General features: G+C 40.4%; 1 protein-coding gene across 1 annotated transcript in view; it reads right to left on the reverse strand.

Annotated features, from left to right (window-relative positions):
* The window catches only part of KAT6B (lysine acetyltransferase 6B), a 186,597-nt gene extending 167,780 nt beyond the window's left edge, over positions 1–18,817 (reverse strand). The window contains 1 exon segment of the mRNA XM_036828082.1: positions 18,660–18,817. Within this exon segment, the coding sequence (XP_036683977.1) occupies positions 18,660–18,817 (158 nt within the window).
* Between the last annotated feature and the right edge of the window lie 491 nt (positions 18,818–19,308).

Consider the following 19,308-nt stretch of genomic DNA (forward strand, 5'->3'; position numbering starts at 1 on the left):
TCTTGTTGCAGAGCACGGCCTCTAGGCCCGCGGCCTTCGGTAGTTGTGGCTCGTGGGCTCTAGAGCGCAGGCTCAGTAGTTGTGGCACACGGGCTTGGTTGCTCCACGGCATGTGGGATCTTCCCGGGCCAGGGCTCGAACCTGTGTCCCCTGCATTGGCAGGCGGATTCTTAACCACTGCACCACCAGGGAAGTCCGTAAAAATAAAGTTCTTTAAATTACGCCATTTACACAACACGAGAAACTAATGTAGGATGTACATTAATCTTCTATTTATGGAAATATTTCATACTAATTACCCCACCAAAAACCCTAATAAAATACCTCCCTAAAAGGAGGTGGGGGACAAACAGAATAAACAACTGAACAGGCCAAGACCACGAAAAGTGATTTTTAATATAGTTCTGTCTCTCAGCCCCATTTCTGATCATCTGTGCTCCTTCTGAAACTTATTTTTATTTTTTTCTTATTGACAGTATCGTTGTGGTAATTACGTTAGAAGGTTTTTCGTAAGATTGTAATACAGTTATTTCATTTCTTCAAGAAAAAAACATCAAAAGCCCTACCTGGTATTAGAAGTGTCTCTCTTTCCAACTATAGCTGCCTAGAATGAGAGTTCCCATATTATGCACTGCACTAGAAACATACCAAGATTTGACACTTAATAAATTTTAGGAAGATATTCCCAATAAAGTGAAATACCAAGGAATGTTTAAAATTGAACCAAACTGATTTAATAAAAATGCTAAAGCCCAAATGTTCAAATGGAATCTTAATGCCACAAAATGTATAGTAATAACTGAAGTCTGTCTTAGAATATCTGACTTTCCAAAGTCCTCATAATCTGACCTAATTGAGCTTTACCATTTTTAATGAGAAACACTAATACTATCCTTTAGGAGTTGCCTCACCAAGTCAAAGATAAAGTTTTATCTTCAGTGGTTTAATTCATTTCCATATCACCTCACCAAAGAGAGCTTTCTTAAATAAATACAAAGAAGTTATGCTAAAGAGCCAGTATGGTAATATCCAGTTTGAATTCTAGACTATCAGAATATGTGCAATTACATTTCAGAAAGGAAGGAGCTCTTCTATTTTAACTTGCATTGTATTCCTCCTAGCAGTCATGCATAGGAATGATGATGATGTTACATTTAATTAGACACAGATTTACTATTTTCCCTACTGCTTTCCCATATTGCTAATATTATAAAATAGTGCCTGCTTTAAAAACTGTAATAAGCTCATTGCAACTACCAAATTTAAAATGCCAGAAATCTATTTGTTGGGGGACAACTGCTTCTAAGCATTTGAGGAACTGGAAGAGATACTTTCACTGTTAATGAAAAGCCACCCCTGTTGACCAAGTATACAGCCCAGTGGTAAAGAGGTCTGGAGTCAGACTGTTTCATTAGAATCTCGGCTTCACCACGCACCAGCTCTGAAAGTGACCTTGGACAAACTGCTTAGGCTTTGAGCCTCAGTTTTTCATCTATAAAATAAGGATAATAATCTATGGCCCTCACAGTTATTGAGATAAGGAGACAATAAATGTAAGGCACTTGGAATAGTGCCAGCATTTTAACACTTAAGAAATGTTATTATTTTTACCATTTTTATTTTCTTTTTTACAATTAAATGAAACTGCTCAACAAAGGTAACCAGAATAACAGCTTCTTGAAAGACATTAGTTGGCTAATTGTGATTAAATGACTTCATCTCTGTACAGTGGCCATTTATATCATAAACGTCCTCCCACAATGTGAATTTTACAGACCTCTAGCACATCAAGAACAATGATAATCTGCCTTTCAAAGATACGAGAACAAGTCCTATATACATAAAGCTATAGTACAACTAATCTACATATAGATCCAAGTTCAACAGCTGAAGCAAGAATAATCAAAAGCCAACAACCAGCATACATATATGGTTTCAGTATAAGAAACTCAAAATATTTTCTACAGTACAAAAATGTTCACGTTGGCTCTTTGACACTTTAGATTCCTTTGAAAATCTGACAAAAACTATAGACCCTGAACCTAGGAAAACGTGTGGATACAAACGACTGTTCTATTTTAGGGGATTTGTTAGCCCACCTACCCCAAACTCATTCATGGACCCAGGTTAAGAATTTCTATTACACTGACCTAGAAAGTTTACAGAGTATTAAACTACTTACGCCTGTAATCTTAAAGGGCAATATATTCTGATGTACTTTTTATTACATTTTTCAAGGGAAAAGGCTATTGTAATATACAGTAGAAACAGTACAATACATTCTGGCCAAATCGACAATCTGATTTTCATTTATGTTTATTTGTCCTTTTTTAAAAATTAGATTATGATTACTCAACACAACTAATCCCCAAATTTCATCAAATAAAAATTCTAGGACGTATTTTCTCAGCTTTCCTTGTTATATGATGATGCTAACTGGACAATTTAAAGATCAGCATCATAAAAAGAGCAGGAACAACTGCATGCTAAGCAATAAATCACTCTGTTCTCAATTCTAGACACTTTCAGACATGAGTCTTCCTTTAGACTAAAAATACTTCTGTATAGATGCTGTATGAAAAAAATATAAGGATGTCAAGAAATGATGGGCAAGGTTAAAGAGAAGGATAGGAAAGGGACTGTGGAAAATCTGTAGTGATTCCTCTATCACAAGTTGATACTTCCCTGGATCACAAAATTATTAAAACATGCTATTAAATTGCCTAAAGCTGCCTGAATTAGTCCATGCACCTGATAATTATAAAACCTTAATATACCTTAGAGTAATTTATATATTTTTAAAACAGATATCCAAAGCCATCAAGAAATGGCTCTATATTCCCTTAAGGAATTTCCTCATGGCATAAGCTTTTATAAAAATATTTAATGAGGGACTTCCTTGGTGGCACAGTGGTTAACAATCCACCTGCCAATGCAGGGGACACGGGTTCGAGCCCTAGTCTGGGAAGATCTCACATGCCGCGGAGCAACTAAGCCCGTGCACCACAACTACTGAGCCTGTGCACTAAAGCCCGCGAGCCACAGCTACTGAGCCCACGAGCCACAACTACTGAAGCCCTCATGCCTAGAGCCCATGCTCTGCAACAAGAGAAGCCACCGCAATGAGAAGCCTGCGCACCGCAAAGAAGAGTAGCCCCTGCTTGCTGCAACTAGAGAAAGCCCGCGTGCAGCAAGACCCAATGCAGCCAAAAGTAAATAAATAAACAAAACATACATATAAACAAAAATAAACAAATGGACCTGATGAAACTTAAAAGCTTTTGCACAGCAAAGGAAACCATAAACAAGACGAAAAGACAACCCTCAGAATGGGAGAAAAATATTGCAAACGAAGCAACTGACAAAGCATTAATCTCCAAAATATACAAGCAGCTCATGCAGCTCCATATCAAAAAACAAACAACCCAATCCAAAAATGTGCAGAAGACCTAAATAGACATTTCTCCAAAGAAGATATACAGATTGCCAACAAACACATGAAAGGATGCTCAACATCACTAATCATTAGAGAAATGCAAATCAAAACTACAATGAGGTATCACCTCACACCGGTCACAATGGCCACCATCAAAAAATCTACAAACAATAAATGCTGGAGAGGGTGTGGAGAAAAGGGAACCCTCTTACACTGCTGGTGGGAATGTAAATTGATACAGCCACTATGGAGAACAGTATGGAGGTTCCTTAAAAAACTAAAAGTAGAACTACCATAGGACCCAGTAATCCCACTACCGGGTATATACCCTGAGAAAACCATAATTCAAAAAGAGCCATGGACCACAATGTTCATTGCAGCTCTATTCACAATAGCCAGGACATGGAAGCAACCTAAGTGTCCACTGACAGGTGAATGGATAAAGAAGATGTGGCACATATAATGGAATATTACTCAGCCATAAAGAGAAACGAAATTGAATTATTTGTAGTGAGGTGGATGGACCTAGAGTCTGTCATACAGAGTAAAGTAAGTCAGAAAGAGAAAAACAAATACTGTATGCTAACACATATATATGGAAGCTAAAAAAAAAAAAAAAAAGGTTCTGAAGAACCTAGGGGCAGGACAAGAATAAAGACGTAGAGACGTAGAGAATGGACTTGAGGACATGGGGAGGGGGAAGGGTAAGCTGGGATGAAGTGAGAGAGTGGCATGGACATATATACACTACCAAATGTAAAATCGACAGCTAGTGGGAAGCAGTCACATAGCACAGGGAGATCAGCTTGGTGCTCTGTGACCACCTAGAGGGGTGGGATAGGGAGGGTGGGAGGGAGATGCAAGAGGGAGGAGATATGGGGATATACGTATATGTATAGCTGATTCACCTTGTTATAAAGCAGAAACTAACACACCATTGTAAAGCAATTATACTCCAATAAAGATGTTTAAAAAAATACATTTTTTTAAAAAAAAAAGAAAAAGAAAGAAATTCTAGGGTTTCGATTGGTCTGTGGAAAGGCAAATCACCTGGTCCCACCCAGTTTGTAGAGCTGGGCCTCTATCAGCTTAAGGCAAGAAGGGAAGCAGGGTCTACCTTATGGGCAACAGTATCCAAAGAGGAAAAACAAGTCATCAAGAGCACAGCTTTTCCTAACACTGTTTCCATCACTTCTGAAAATGCAGTTAGCACATACAACCACCACCCTTTCTATCAACAATGGCTAATGGCTTACAAGATGTAAAGTTAACTGCTATCAATGCATCCACTCACCCAAAGGACAGACAACAAGTCCCCAAACTGAAGGGCCGAAACCATTATAAACAATTTGCTACTGCTGTTTTGGTTTTAGTTTGGGCAGTAATTTCCATAGCTTTGAAATAAAACAAAGGAAAATCCTACTTAACCAAAGACTTTAAATTGTAGCAGTAACTTAAGGAGAAATCGGCCATATACGTATAACTATTATGGAGATGACAGAAGGCCCAGAGAAAACCAAAGACTAAAAGATACAGTATGAGACAAAATAAACATTCACTTTCACCTGCTGAGAAGTGAACATAACAAATGACTTTAAATTGAAACAGGCAGGAGTTTAGGTCACATATTAAAACAGTTCCAGTAATGCACAGACTATCAGTATTAAAATAATTAGTCTATAGATTCTTCTTCTCTGAAATAACAATAAAGGGAAAAATATATCAATTATACCTCATAAAGCTAAAAAAATAAACATAAATAATACTTTAAAAAGAGAAAAACATATAATGGCCTTTCTTGGATTTTTGAAATATATATGATCCTGCCTTGAGGAAGGAAGATTAAAGTTATCTATCCTGGTCCCTTCAAGCACCCACGGATTAGCAATTATAGTTTAAAAAACAAACCACATAATCATCACATTAAATTCTTAGCCAAAAAAAAAAAAAAAATTCTTAGTCAACCAGCGAGGAAGCCCTTAATACATTGTAAAACAATATAGAAACAATTTATACTGTAAAAATATATACCTCTTAAATATATAAGCCCTGCTCTGAGGCAAAACATTTTATTTTATCACACTTAACTCAGAACTTATGTCCGTATAAAACTTAACTGAAACTGTACAAGTCAAATAGGCCATATTTACAGTGTACTGACATTCTCTCTGCACTTACCTGGTCTTTCTCATGGGTAGAAGGCTGACAGGTGGGAGCGACGATGGGAAGCACTGGGGTATTTGGGAGCCCCTTTGCCATCTAAGCCTCCATAGTTTGACCCTGTATTGCGGTCCGTCTTTCAGTAACCTCCCATTGTTCACACCGCACGTTTGGCCCCCAGTCGCAGCCGCTGCTGAAAGGCTGGGTTGGTGGTGGTGCTTGTGAGATCACTTTGACTTCTGAGATACTTCTCTATGTTCTTCAGGGAGGAGCCATTGGCTCCTCAAGTCCTTCAATTGCTCTCCTCAGAAGTTTATATTCCAATCCACATTGCGGAGATCATTACATGATCCTCTAGACCCCTTGGCTGACTTAGGAAAGTGCCTGGTTTAACTGATGATGAAAAGCGCCCAGGGTTGTCTGGGTCCTTATAGGAGGCAAGGCCTTTGTTGGTGACTTTGAGAACTGAGCCATCCTGAACACTGAGTTCCAGCTGTTCAGAGACTGTCTTCTTATCCAACCCATGGGAAGTGCTGACTGCATGGCAGATTCTCTCTTCAGAGGGCCTTTGCTTTTGCTTTTTTATTTTCTGTATAGCTTCAAGAATCCACTCTGTATAAAGTGGGTTTGCAAGTTTTACCATGATTGACAAATGACTTCTTCAATACAAAAGTTACCCATAGAGGTTCTCCTTGTATTTAACAGAACTTGCACATTTGAAAGTCATTTACAATTCAACAAATGGCCAGAGTATTCCAGACCATATTAAGCAACATCTTACAAACATCCATCCTTTAGAGATTAAAAAGAGGACAAACAGGCAATGTTGATAGTTGTCTTATTTGACCAACAGGAAAAACTGCATTCAGGTGAAGAACATCTTTAACCAGGAAATCAAGACCTTAAAGGATTAAAAAGGGGGGAAAGGCTCTTAATAATGAAACTTCTAAAAATAAATTAAAAGACTCTTTAGTATTACCTTTTCAGATGCAAAATGACCACAGAAGTAATGACAGGCAGGTATTATGTAACAAAGCCAGAGCGACTATATTTGCCAACCAGAAACTGGGTCACAGTCTGAGAAGGAATTTCTTTTAGGATTTTACACGTTATTTATATGAGTCCTTCATGGGGCATTTAAGAGATCACATCTAAGCTATATATTTAATGGATAACCTTTATTGAAATTAATAAAATTACATGACAGTGGTTCAAGATATATGTCTACTATAAACATAAAATCAACATCAAAGAATAAGTCTATGATGCAAAAAATTTGATGGAGGTACATTAAACTTACTTCAAAAAATCTGAAACTTAAAAAAAAAAGAGGGAATTCCCTGGCAGTCCAGTGGTTAGAACTCCGCACTTCCACTGCACGGGGCAGGGTTGGGTTTGATCCCTAACCCTGGTCGGGGAACTAAGATGCCGCAAGATGCGCGGTGCAGCCAAAAAAAAAAAAAAAGCAATGATTCTGATTCTTCTATTTCAGCTAAACATTCTATTTCCCAAGTCTCACAAGTAAGAAAATTTCCCATTGAGCCATTTCTACAGAATCATGTTTTCCCATCCCTTTGAAGAGGGTCGGTGACATTCTCTAACCCACAGGTTGGAAAACTGAAACTAATGTAGTAACATCATAACCGGTCACCTTTTGAACAATGGAAAACTCTAGGCGTCGTATTACCCAGTTAGCTCACGAAACTGCTCAATCCGAGCAAGGTTTGTACAAATCTGACACCAGGTAGGGAGTGATACTGCTCTCTGAGAACCTCCTGGTGTACACAAAAATCCCCTAGGTCTCCAATCTGGTATTGAGTACACCTGCCAAGAGCACCAGGCCAAAGCACCCTGGCCTGGGAGTTGGGTCATATCTGGGCTCTAACCTTGCTCTTCACAGATAATATCCACATCTTAACTCTTTTTTATAGTTTAAAGTTTACAGAGTGTGCTTGCGTATAACTTGTCATGTAATCTGCAGGATGACTCAATGGGTAAACTGAGGCTCAGGGGAAGGTGGAACTCACTCAGGATAACAGTCAGTAGTAGACTCAAGGCTCAAATGCCATTATTCTAAAGTCTAAGTCAGCGCTATCTCCACCTGAGCCACGACTGCCTGCTCTAGCTAGTTCTGCCTCTGCAATTAGACTAATAGTATGCATGCCAGCCCTACCAATGTCTAGCGGAGGAAACCCTGGGAAATGACTTACTTTTCCATCATTTTACCTGTAGGGAATAACAGTATATCCCTCCCAGGATTGTTGAGACAATTAAGTGAATACAGTATCTAATATTCAGTATATAGTAGCTATCATCACTTCCATCCAATACAATGTCTACACACTCCGAAAAATCTCTCATAAAATATAAAATTAAAGTTATCTCTGGTTGTTTATTTACATTTAATGTACATCAAAGGGGAAAATAATGTCTTTCCTCAAAACTTTAGCCAGATACACTGAAGAATTTAACATTTGCTCTCAAAGATTCTGTTGCTGAAAACAATTAGGCCATTGAACTATACTAGTTCAGTCAGCTTGAAAGAGGCAATTTAAAAAGGATTGTCCTTTTTGCAATCAGTAAGCTGTAGGTACACTCCATTTTTCTCCCCTCAGATTTAGAAACTTGGGGCTAAGGGGACCTTCGAGGTTATCCAGTCCAACCTCTAGTTAAACAGTAAAAGATCCCTTGTGCAATATCCCCAACAGATAGGCCATAAAGTCTCAAAATACTTCCAGTGATTAAGAATTTGTCACTTCTTAAGACAGCTCATGCCACTGTTGGACAGCTCTAACTGTAATATATTTCTTGCTCACAGGAGCCAAAATCTGCCTTCCCATAACTTCTACCCACTAGTCCTAGTTCCCCTGGAACAATCTCAAGAAATTCTTTAATATGAGGAGCCTTCATATACTTGAAAACAAGTATCTTTTTAAAACTGCTACAATCAAACCCCATTCTACCTCCAGCCCCACCTTGGACCACTCATATCCTAGTTCCTTAGCATGCCCACATTCTCACAGGTTTCCAAGCACCTCCTCCTCTTGGTCACTCATTAGTTTGGCTAATGCCCATCTTAAAATCTGGCATTCCAGGCATTATCCAATTATAAATGCAACCCAAGGTAACATGAACTTCCTTACCAGCCCTGCCATACAACTGGCTCATGCCAAGCAGGCAGTCCAACTAAAACTCCCAGATATTCTTTCAAAAATTCTGTCAAGCCGAGTCTTTTCATTCTCTTCCTTATGCAAATTTAAATGCTGGGATTTTTAAATTTTATCACAGTTCAAGTACATCTTGTTGGTTTGAGTCTGTCTTCCAACTTGTTAAAAATTGTTTTGAATCTTGATTCTGTCATCTATGTCATCTGCAAATCTAATAAGCACTCCTCTTTGTGTCATTATATAAATTACTGACTGTTAGACTTGGAACATGGTGTGTTTAGGAATGAAATCATTGGCTTTCATAGTGCAACCACTTTCACGATAGAACACAGGAATCACTCTGCTTTAGTAAGTTTAAAACAGGAAGCTGATCTTTCCAAAGTAAAATGGTTCGGGGCAAAATTTCATTAGAAGACATTTCACCATGTCCAAATAATTATTTCATCTTTCATCATTTATTCAGGATGAATCAACTAATTTAATTTGATTGCACAAAATAAAACTGCAGGAAGCAGGAAAAGAGGTCACAGAAAAGTATCCAATATTGCAAAGTTGCTTTCAGGCATTTTGGTTACACAAGCAAATGAACATACATTAAAACAAAACACATTTCATAACTAATAAATACTTAAAATATACCTTCATGACAAGCTGTTACCACAATCCTAACCACAATCAAAAGAATTGTTCACCTCCATTACCAACACATTTCAACAAGACTGACATTTTATATCTTAAAAATATAATAAAACAAGGGAAAATACCAGAATTGGAACTCCAAGTGTTTTAACAGTCCATGACAAAAAAGAAGATTGTCCAGATCTTCAGGCAAATCTGCCAAAAGAAAAAAATGTAAATGTTAATTTGGGCATAAGGACATACCTAAAGTTCAGCAACCATCTATGGATCTCCACAACTATTCAATCCAAACAGCTGCAGTGAATTTACTGGTATACTATGTTTGGTGGTATGTTAGCTCTTTCATACCACTAAAGGGTATTTAAGAACACGGAATTCAGGACAGGACATGAAGCCCCACAGCGAGTGCCTAAAGAAGTAAACTTTCACTCTTCTTTAAGGCCAGACCTGTTCTCCAAATTTTAAAAAATCAGGTTTGTGATGGAGTCTAAAAAAGAATTCCATCATTTAAAAAAAAAAAAAAATCCCACTATTACTCAAATAGCCAGACAGGTATAACATTTTGTCTGGAGGAAAAAAAAAAGTCGAACATTGTTTAATGGTCAATATTAACTTTCCCAGGCAACATTCACTATTTGTCCCAAAGGCCACCTGGCATCTAGGTACTGATTGAACTCTCAAGATATGGCCAATAACTGCACCTAAGAGAAGGACGCACCATTTTCCACAATAGTAAGTATGTGCTGGTACAGGTCACATTTCAGGGCAGTAGTGATCATTTTTACTTCAAAGGCAAAAAATAAATGTAAAACAACACTGTGAATAGCTGCACTTTGATAGTGTACAAAACAACCAAGCAACCTTGGATCCTCCTTCTCCCTTCCCCCAGCCACAGACACACACCCCACTCCTCAATTTAATCTCAAAATTAGCTCTCATCTGACACCAACCAACAGAGTTAATTAGGCAGAAGCAGATGTAACTCAGCAGCTCTTTGCTACAAGCCGAATCAGTGTTAAAAACATACACACACACAGAGCTAGGAGAGGAACAAAATCAGAAGTCTCTTATCTGCAGCCAATTCTCAACTAAACACATGTATATTATCCACTTTGTATATTATCCCCTGCAAATTTTTTAATCTTAGGCTGGTTTGTTTCTGACATCCCACTGGCCCCACTGTAAATTGGTATATGCTAAGAGAATAGATTGAAAACCAATTTAATTTTAGTCTAAGCAGTATCTAACTAGAAAGACAAATCTAAGGAAAAATATGCATAATTCATTCAAAAGGCAAATAGAAATGTTTCTTCCCCTGATTCAGAATTATCCATACCACTTCTCTTTTCCAGAGCCCTAGGATTTGTTTCATACGTAGATAGCATATTCTATTACAAGTATGACCCTAAAACCATTATTCTCTTTTCATTTTTTTCTATAAAAACTTGAAAGTTGAACTCAAAGGCTATCAAAATGAGAATGAGTCATTCCAAATTAATTATGGGGACTCATGCTACATCAAAATTAAATTATTCTATTTTCTAAGGTTTTGAATCATTTTATTTTTAACTACAAAATAACATCAGTAAATTATATGGTTGTATCATACAGTCTTATAGTAAAACACTATTTACATCACTCATTACACACTATTCTAAACAGATCTAGAGAAATGCTTAGTCCAACACTGAGCTTTTGGCTTCATTATTATTACATAAATATCAACACTATTCAGAAATACACATGTCAGCATAAGAAGAGTCAAAATATCCTGGATCATAAATAATATGTGAAGCCTCCTCTAAGCTTTTGCTAAAGCTGTGTGTTGTTTCAAAATCAATGTCATAACACTCAAGTCATGAGATTGTGGATGAGCCAAAAACAGTGGTAGAAAAAAATAAAGATTAATAGTAGAGTTTACTCTTTTGTCATCCTGAGTTTCACTTGCTAACAGTTATTTTTAGCTCTCTCACTTTTATAGGCTCCTGGATTTTTTCATAGCCTGCTATGTAATTGAGTGAGGATCCACAAGTCTTAACAATATCTTCTGAAACAGAACATACACTGCTTAAGGGAAGGGACCTTAACTTCTTTTCTTCTGTAACCACCCAACACAGACGATTAGCACAGCTGCTCCAAACAGCATCCTCAGTGAACAAATATCTGCTGTCTGACAACATCAGATACATCCATACAGTGATACTGGCTAACTTTCAAGTCCTGGATGCATCTATTTCCCTTAAAATTAATGCTCAAGGCCCAAAACATGTGAATTGGGAGGTGAGGTTATAAATACTAATCAAAGAACAACCAACAAATACTTAGATGTTTTTCTGTGAGTACAGCCCTATGGTAGATGCTGTGGGTATAAGAAGCGATTAAGCACCATTTGGTGGTTCCTCAAAAAGTTAAACATAGGGCTTCCCTGGTGGCGCAGTGGTTGAGAATCTGCCTGCCAATGCAGGGGACACGGGTTCAAGCCCTGGTCCGGGAAGATCCCACATGCCACGGAGCAACTAAGCCTGTGCGCCACAACTACTGAGCCCACGCACCACAACTACTGAAGCCTGCACACTGAGAGCCTGAGCTCCGCAACAAGGGAAGCCACCGCAATGAGAAGCCCATGCAGTGCAACGAAGAGTAGCCCCCGCTTGCTGCAAGTAGAGAAAGCCCACGCGCAGCAACGAAGACCCAATGCAGCCAAAAATAAATAAATAAAGTAAATTTATAAAAATAAATAAAATAAAACGGTTAGTTTTATGTTATGTGAATTTCACCCCAAATTATTTTTTTAAAAAAGAAATAAAGCACTAAACTATAATAATAGCAACCATTGTCCGACACCTACTGTGGACCAGGCACTTTACATAGATTATCAGTAAACCTTAAAATAACCCTGTAAGGTAGCATTGTTGCCCACATTTTGCAAAAGAAAAACTGATTCCTGACGGTCCAGACCTCAGACCACTAAGTCATGAAAGATTTTAATTCAGATGCTAAAACCTAAACACTTTCCTGTCTCTCCATTGGTTTTCAAACTAGGCTCCTTGGATCTCTTGTGAGAAAGTGCCTTGGGTATGGGCACCACCTGCAGGTGCCCTTGTGGGTTAAACACTAGGGCCACCATAATCCTTTGTACCAAACAAAGCATCTCTACCTTAACTATTCTATGTATAATGGGCTTCTCCATAAGATTCACTTCAAAGAAGGGATTCCGCTGAATACAGAAGGAAAAAAGTCTGAAAACAACCGTGACTATTCCTTGTTGAGTGTGGATGGGTAGGACATCCCTTGGACGGAGAGGACTTAAACTGGACCTTGAAAGACAAGGCAGAACTTGGACAACTGCCTGGCCTCTCCATCCCAATTCAAATCCTTTGTGGCCCAGTGCAAACAGACACCTTCTCAGAAGTCCTACGTCACTTTGTCTAACAGGAAGCTTTTAGCTTTCTTATTATTTGGCATTCATTTTCCACTTTGTATTTTGCTTACTCATACACGGACCTCGTCTCCCCTACTAGACTGTACAATTCTTAAGAACAGGACTCATGTTTGATTCATCTTGGCGTGCCCCATGACTTCCCAGGACCACAACTTAACATAAGAGGGGCTCAATGCCTATTTGTTAAATGAATGCATCAGTAAATGAATGAAGGGAATCTAGGAGAAGGCACAGAGCTAAGAATGAGCTGTCAGACCAAAGGGATACCTAATCCATGTGCATGCCTGGAGCGGGGATGTGTTGAAGAGGAATAAGAAATAAAGTTGGCTGTGACAAAAGCCAGGCTGAGGCGTGTGAACATGACAGATGAAGTAACAGAAAGCCACTGCAGGAGTAGTGACACAATAAGGTATAGTGGAGTGCAAGCACACACACACATGCACGCACACACAAATTTGTTGAACGTTTGAATAATTCTGGCAATGGTATCCATCCAGTATAGGCTGGAAGGAAGTATGACTGAAGGAACAAACAAAAGCAACCAGTATTTCCTCTCTCCACATATCAATCGTGTTCAACTTATATTTATGAGCCTAACTCAGCAGCAAGCCCAGAGTAGGCACTCCATAAATGTTAGCTGAATTGAATATTTAATTCCCCATCTTTTTAGAATAATACTAAGTTCTTTCTCACTACTCATTAACAAAGAGAGTTTTCAATTCATAAGCTAATAATGTTTTCCAAGGATTTCTAAGAGGCTAAATCACCATGAAAATTATCATTTCAACTAATACATATTATATTAATTGGAAGTTTAATTTTTCATGTCATGCGCTCCTAGTTGACAATATCCTTGTTATGTCATTAAACTATAATTGTGTAAATCTGCTTCAACAAACAATAACTGAGCCATCAATAAACTATTATGGCTTCCATAATCCCTAGCAAAGATTAGTTTCAACATCATCATCATAAATTAGTAGAGACATGTCCCAAATCTCCTGGTGAAGCCCATGAATTAGGTTTGCATAGTCATCCCTGCATTTAAGTGCTCAACAGTTTCAGTCTCTAAACTTTAATCACACTGTTAGGAACCTCACAGGAAATTTGATCCCTTGTAAAACAGAGGATTTTAGAGACAAGATGAAAAGTCATGTGAAGTCATCAGGCCTTTGGAGCCAGGGTACACTGATTAGTAATGATGATATTATAACTAAGCACTTTCACTTAAGAAATAATCAACTAAATTTAGAGCGTCTTTTTTGGCATTTTAAAATTGCTATTCAATCCTAGTTTTCTTCCAAATCTCAAATGAGCTTTAGCTGGGTTTTAATGACAAAGACTGAGAATGACATATTAAGAAAAAAATCTGACATCTGAATCTTTTAAAGATTATTTTGAAAATACACCTCATTTCAGAATTCTGCATTAACTTTATCACAGATGTCTTCAAACAGGATATCCAGTGTAGCCTTAAAACACATTAGGGTTGCCCTCTGAGAATCTCAAGAAAATTACAGATCTATTTTTTAAAAGGAACACATGTACATACAGACATTTGCATACAATTTCAAGGGCTTACAGAACCTCTACTGCCCATCCAAGGACCTCTTAAGGTCCACGTACTACTCTACCTATTTTAACATACACAGAGAGGTCAACAGTTTTATCCAGTTTCACAATAATTATCTCTATGAGTGCTTAAAGTAGGACATATTACATTAAAAGAAAGTTATTCTCATCGGTTTTGGATCTTATCAAACAGGCTTGTGAAATCTTATTTATTAACAAGGTGATGTGCTATGATGGGATGGATCTAGAGAGTTCAGGAATCAAGTCCCCACCTTGTCAGCTACCTAAACTGTGGGATATTGGACATGTTACTGAATCAATCTAAGTCTCAGTTTTCCCGCTTGTAAAAATGAGAAAAATGTACAGTCTTGCAGAACTGTAAAGAGGAATAATTGAGATAACAAATATGAAAGAACCAAGGATGGTGGCAGACACATAGCAGGAACACAATGAAATGCTAGCTCATAAAAGGAAAAAGGGCAATTCAGTCAGCTGGAGACCTGTAAAATCTAACCTGGCTGAACTTCTGTCTATATGACCATTTTCTCCTATGAGACAGGGGAAGTCAGCACCTGGCTCTTAGTTATAGTTGCAGACAAGTAAAAATTCAAGACAGAGAACAGAAGAAAGTGAAGAAAAGCAAAAATAGATTTGTAATGGCGAGGATGGGGCAAAAGAGTATATTTGACTCATAATCATACATCTTTTAAGGTCAGTAAAGCTTCTAGAATACTGATAGGAGAATATCTACTTAACCTGAGGGTAGGAAAAGAGTCTTAAAACAAGACACAAAAAACACTAACCATAAAGAAAAGACCAGTAAATTTGACTCCATTAAAATTAAGAAGTTCTGTTCATTAAAAGACACCATAAAGAGAATGAAAAGGCAAGCCAGAGAATGGAGGAAGGCATTTGCAACACACACACAGGACAAAGAATTTGTATCCAGAGTAAATAAAGAACTTCTAAATAGCAATGAAAGATACAAGGACCAATTTACAAAAAGGCCGGTGGGGGTGGGGGCAGACTTAAACAGGAACTTTACAAACGAGGAAATCCAGGGAGCCTTTAAGTATATGAAAAGCTGTTCAACCTCCTTACTAATCAGGTAAATGCGAAGTTTACCAGATTGGCTAAATTGAAAAAACTAAGTTGGGGAGGATGAGAAGCCAGGGATCTCACATATTATATTTATATATATATATGAGGTAATATACTGGAGGGAGTATAATGTGGTACAAGACTTTGGAAAACAGTCTGACTGGTACCTAGTAAAGTTGAAGACAAGCATACCCCGTGACTAGGGCAACCATACAGCTCATCATCCAAATCCAGACACTGCTGAGAATTAAAGGTGCTATACTACTAATTACACCGGGACAACAGGCATAAACCAGCATAAACGGTCACGCTGCCTGTGAACCAGCAGTTCCATTCCTAGGTGTACACCTCAGAGAGACTGTGCACGTGCGCACCAGATGACGGATACAGGAACACTCACAGCAGCTTAGTTCACAATTTCCCAACACTAGAAACAACTCAAATATCCAGCAAGAGTGGAATGGATGATACAAAAATTGTGAAAGATTGTGGGAGTCCTAAAAAAAGGCGCTTAAAGGTGCTTTGGAAATGCAAATTAAAGCATTACAGGGAAGAAATATCCCTTCCTCACACTTCTCCCATCCACTAGTCATTTACTGTTCTATAAGCAAAGATGGATCACTATAGCTCACACATCCCTGCTTTCATAAAACAATTCCTCTTCTCTCGCTTGATAAAAATACAGGCATCCGTATACACGAAAACTGAAATTATTGTGTCACGAACTATCTAAGAGACTGAAAAGTCACCTGTGAGGAACCCTGGCATTTAATAAAGCCATATCGGTTGGCTAAATCTTTTAACTGGTATTCGAAAGTCCATGAAAGTTTCTGAAGTACATTAACATTATTTATGGAACTTTCTCAACTACCTTCCAATACTCACCCTATTTTACCTTTCATTCCCGTTATGCCTTACATCTGACAAGCAGTGCAGAGACAAACATTTGGTGTAACGGCAATGACATAACATCCACTCTACTCAGAGGCCTGGGTTTGGCTGGTAGGCAAAATTTCAACGGACCGTGTCATTACCACCAGCCAGTCATTTCCCTAAGTTCCTCCTTTAATGTTAAAACCTTCCTCTGCCTCTATCTTTTCTTCTGCTTTTTTTCTTTAACCATCACTTCACCTCAACCCTCAACCCTAAGTATAAATTCTCAGGTAAGAATCTTATCCTTTACTGAAACATGCATTACGCTTTCCTTCTTAAAAACATGAAGAAAAAAAAAAACAACTCTGCCCAAATTCATTTTGATAAATGTGTGAAGAATTTATGAATAAAAAAAAGAATGGAGGGCTTCCCTGGTGGCGCAGTAGTTAAGAACCCGCCTGCCAATGCAGGGGACACGGGTTCAAGCTCTGGTCCGGGAAGATCCCACATGCCCCAGAGTGCCTAAGCCCGTGCGCCACAGCTACTGAGCCTGCGCTCCAGGACCCTTGAGCCACAACTACTGAGCCTGCGTGCCACAACTACTGAAGCCCGCGTGCCTAGAGCCTGTGCTCCACAACAAGAGAAGTCACCACGATGAGAAGCCCACGCATCACAACAAACAGCAGCCCCCGCTCCACGCAACTAAAGAAAGCCCGCGTGCAGCAATGAATACCCGATGCAGCCAAAAATAAACATATACATAAATAAATAAATTGATAAAAAAAAAAAGAATGGAATGTTTTACTTCAGGGCTATCCCAGAAAATCTAGGGTACACAAGACAGGAAGAATGTACTTTACTCATAGTCATACAAAACAAACAAGCCAACAAACACACACCTTTTTTGGAGCACCACATAACTATCCCAACATTCCCATTAGCTACTCCCACCTCCTGTCCCTATATGGAGGAGTCTTCATATACTCTTTCTCTTTACCTTGAATTTCTGGGTACCTCCACCCCAAACTTGTTTCATTGGTTCTCTTTTCCTATTTTCCACGTTTGTAATCTAATCCCTCCTCTGCCTTTGCTCCTTGTCTCACACCACTCCCTGCACTCACCTCAGACCAAAGTGCTTACAAATTCAAAACTACACAATGCCCTTTCCCAAGGTAGTACTCAGGGAGCCTCCTTCTGAGACAGACACCCTGTTCCCCCTTTCCTGACCCCAGCTCAAGTTACACCCAAGAAATCCAGCCTATCAAACAACCCTGTATCCCAAACTAACACCTTTCTCTGCTGCCCCATCCTCACTCTGGGTGCAGTCCAAATCACATTCACCCAGCCCCACCCATCTTTCTTCACACCTGTCACCCCTTCCAATCCCCTGACCCCATGAGATTTTCTGCTAGACATATTTTGCATATATCTAAGTTCTAAGTAGCCTCCCTTCACATTTAAGTCTGCTGTGGTGTCTTATCTTTCAGAGACTCCCGAGAATATCCGTCCCAGCCCTCCATGTTTTTTTTAATGCTTCCTATTCCCCAAAGCTAGCAAACCTTTCTATTCCAACATGCCGATTCACCCACATACCTCCTTCCCACCACAGTAAGTGTACCTGTTTCTCAGTTTCCCCAATACTTCCTCCAATCCAATATCTACTCTGTATCGCTTTCTCAACACTACTCCACATCTACCACACCCAAATCCATTCTTACTCTGCCCCCAGATAACTGCAATCTCACCCTTCTGCACCATTTCACCCGCCCCTCGGTCCCCCTTCCACATCTCCAATTTTGCACTCTCCCCACTCTCCCCTCTGCACCTGCCTGCACACCTCCAGTTTCCCCTCCCACCCACCCCCTCACTGGGAGTGTACTTCCCAGACACTCACTGGCCCCCCCCACCGTTCCTACTGGGTCTCTCCCACTCAGAAAACCCCTCCAAACCCCCGCCTTCCGACCACCCGAGCCCCGCCCCCACCCATATCGCCCCGCCCCCTCCACCCTCGAGCCCCGCCCCTTGCCCTGGAGGCCCCGCTGAGGGGCGGGGCCTGTCCCTCCTCCCCTTTCCCCCGCCCCCTACCGTCACGCTCAGGGGCAGCCTGACCCCGAGCGGCCCCGCGGTGACCCTCGCGCAGAGGCCTGTGGGAGGGCGTCACAGGCCCCCGATTTCCCCCCCCCCGCCCGTCCCCCTCCCGCCCAGTCTCCTCCCCCTGGGAACGCGCGGGGTGGGTGACAGACCTGGCCGCGCGCCACCGCCACCGCACCTGCTGGGGGCGCTGCCGCTGCCTGAGAAAGAAGCCGCGGCTGCCGCCTGGAGGAGGTGCCGTCGCCTCCGCCACCGCTGCCGCCGCCGCCAGGGGTAGGAGCTAAGCCGCCGCCATTTTGTGTCCCCCTGTTGTTGTCGTTGACATGAATCCGACATGACACTGATTACAGCCCAATGGAGTCTCATTAAACCCGAGCCGCGGCCCCGCCCCGGCGCTGCTCCATTGGGCTAGACCGCAGACACTTAGGGCCACCCGTTGGCCTAAGGGTCTGTCCGTCACCCACACAGTAACCACTCTGCAGCCCATTGGGGTAGGATCCTGCCGGTCATCTCGCCTCCGCATAGCCACACCCCTCGACCCATCATCCCCCCCTCCGGCACCACCCCGGGGGAGGGTCCACTGCCAGTACCAATCAACAGACCTCTGGGCCCGCCTCTTCTGGGCACCTATTGGTCCAACCCTTTTTCTCTCTCCCAGACACCGCGCCACCTCTACTTCCACCTACCCGCCCCTTCTACCTCTAGAAATGGATTGGGTCTACTCGCAGGAGAGGCACTTGGCCTTATTGGCTGCAGACAACGCCAATCAGAGGGCCTAGTCCCTCTCCCCTCCCCCACAACCCCAAAGACCCTAGCCCGCAGCTAAA

This window comes from Balaenoptera musculus, chromosome 16, assembly GCF_009873245.2.
Source record: "Balaenoptera musculus isolate JJ_BM4_2016_0621 chromosome 16, mBalMus1.pri.v3, whole genome shotgun sequence".
In the NCBI taxonomy this organism is placed as follows: Eukaryota; Metazoa; Chordata; class Mammalia; order Artiodactyla; family Balaenopteridae; genus Balaenoptera; species Balaenoptera musculus.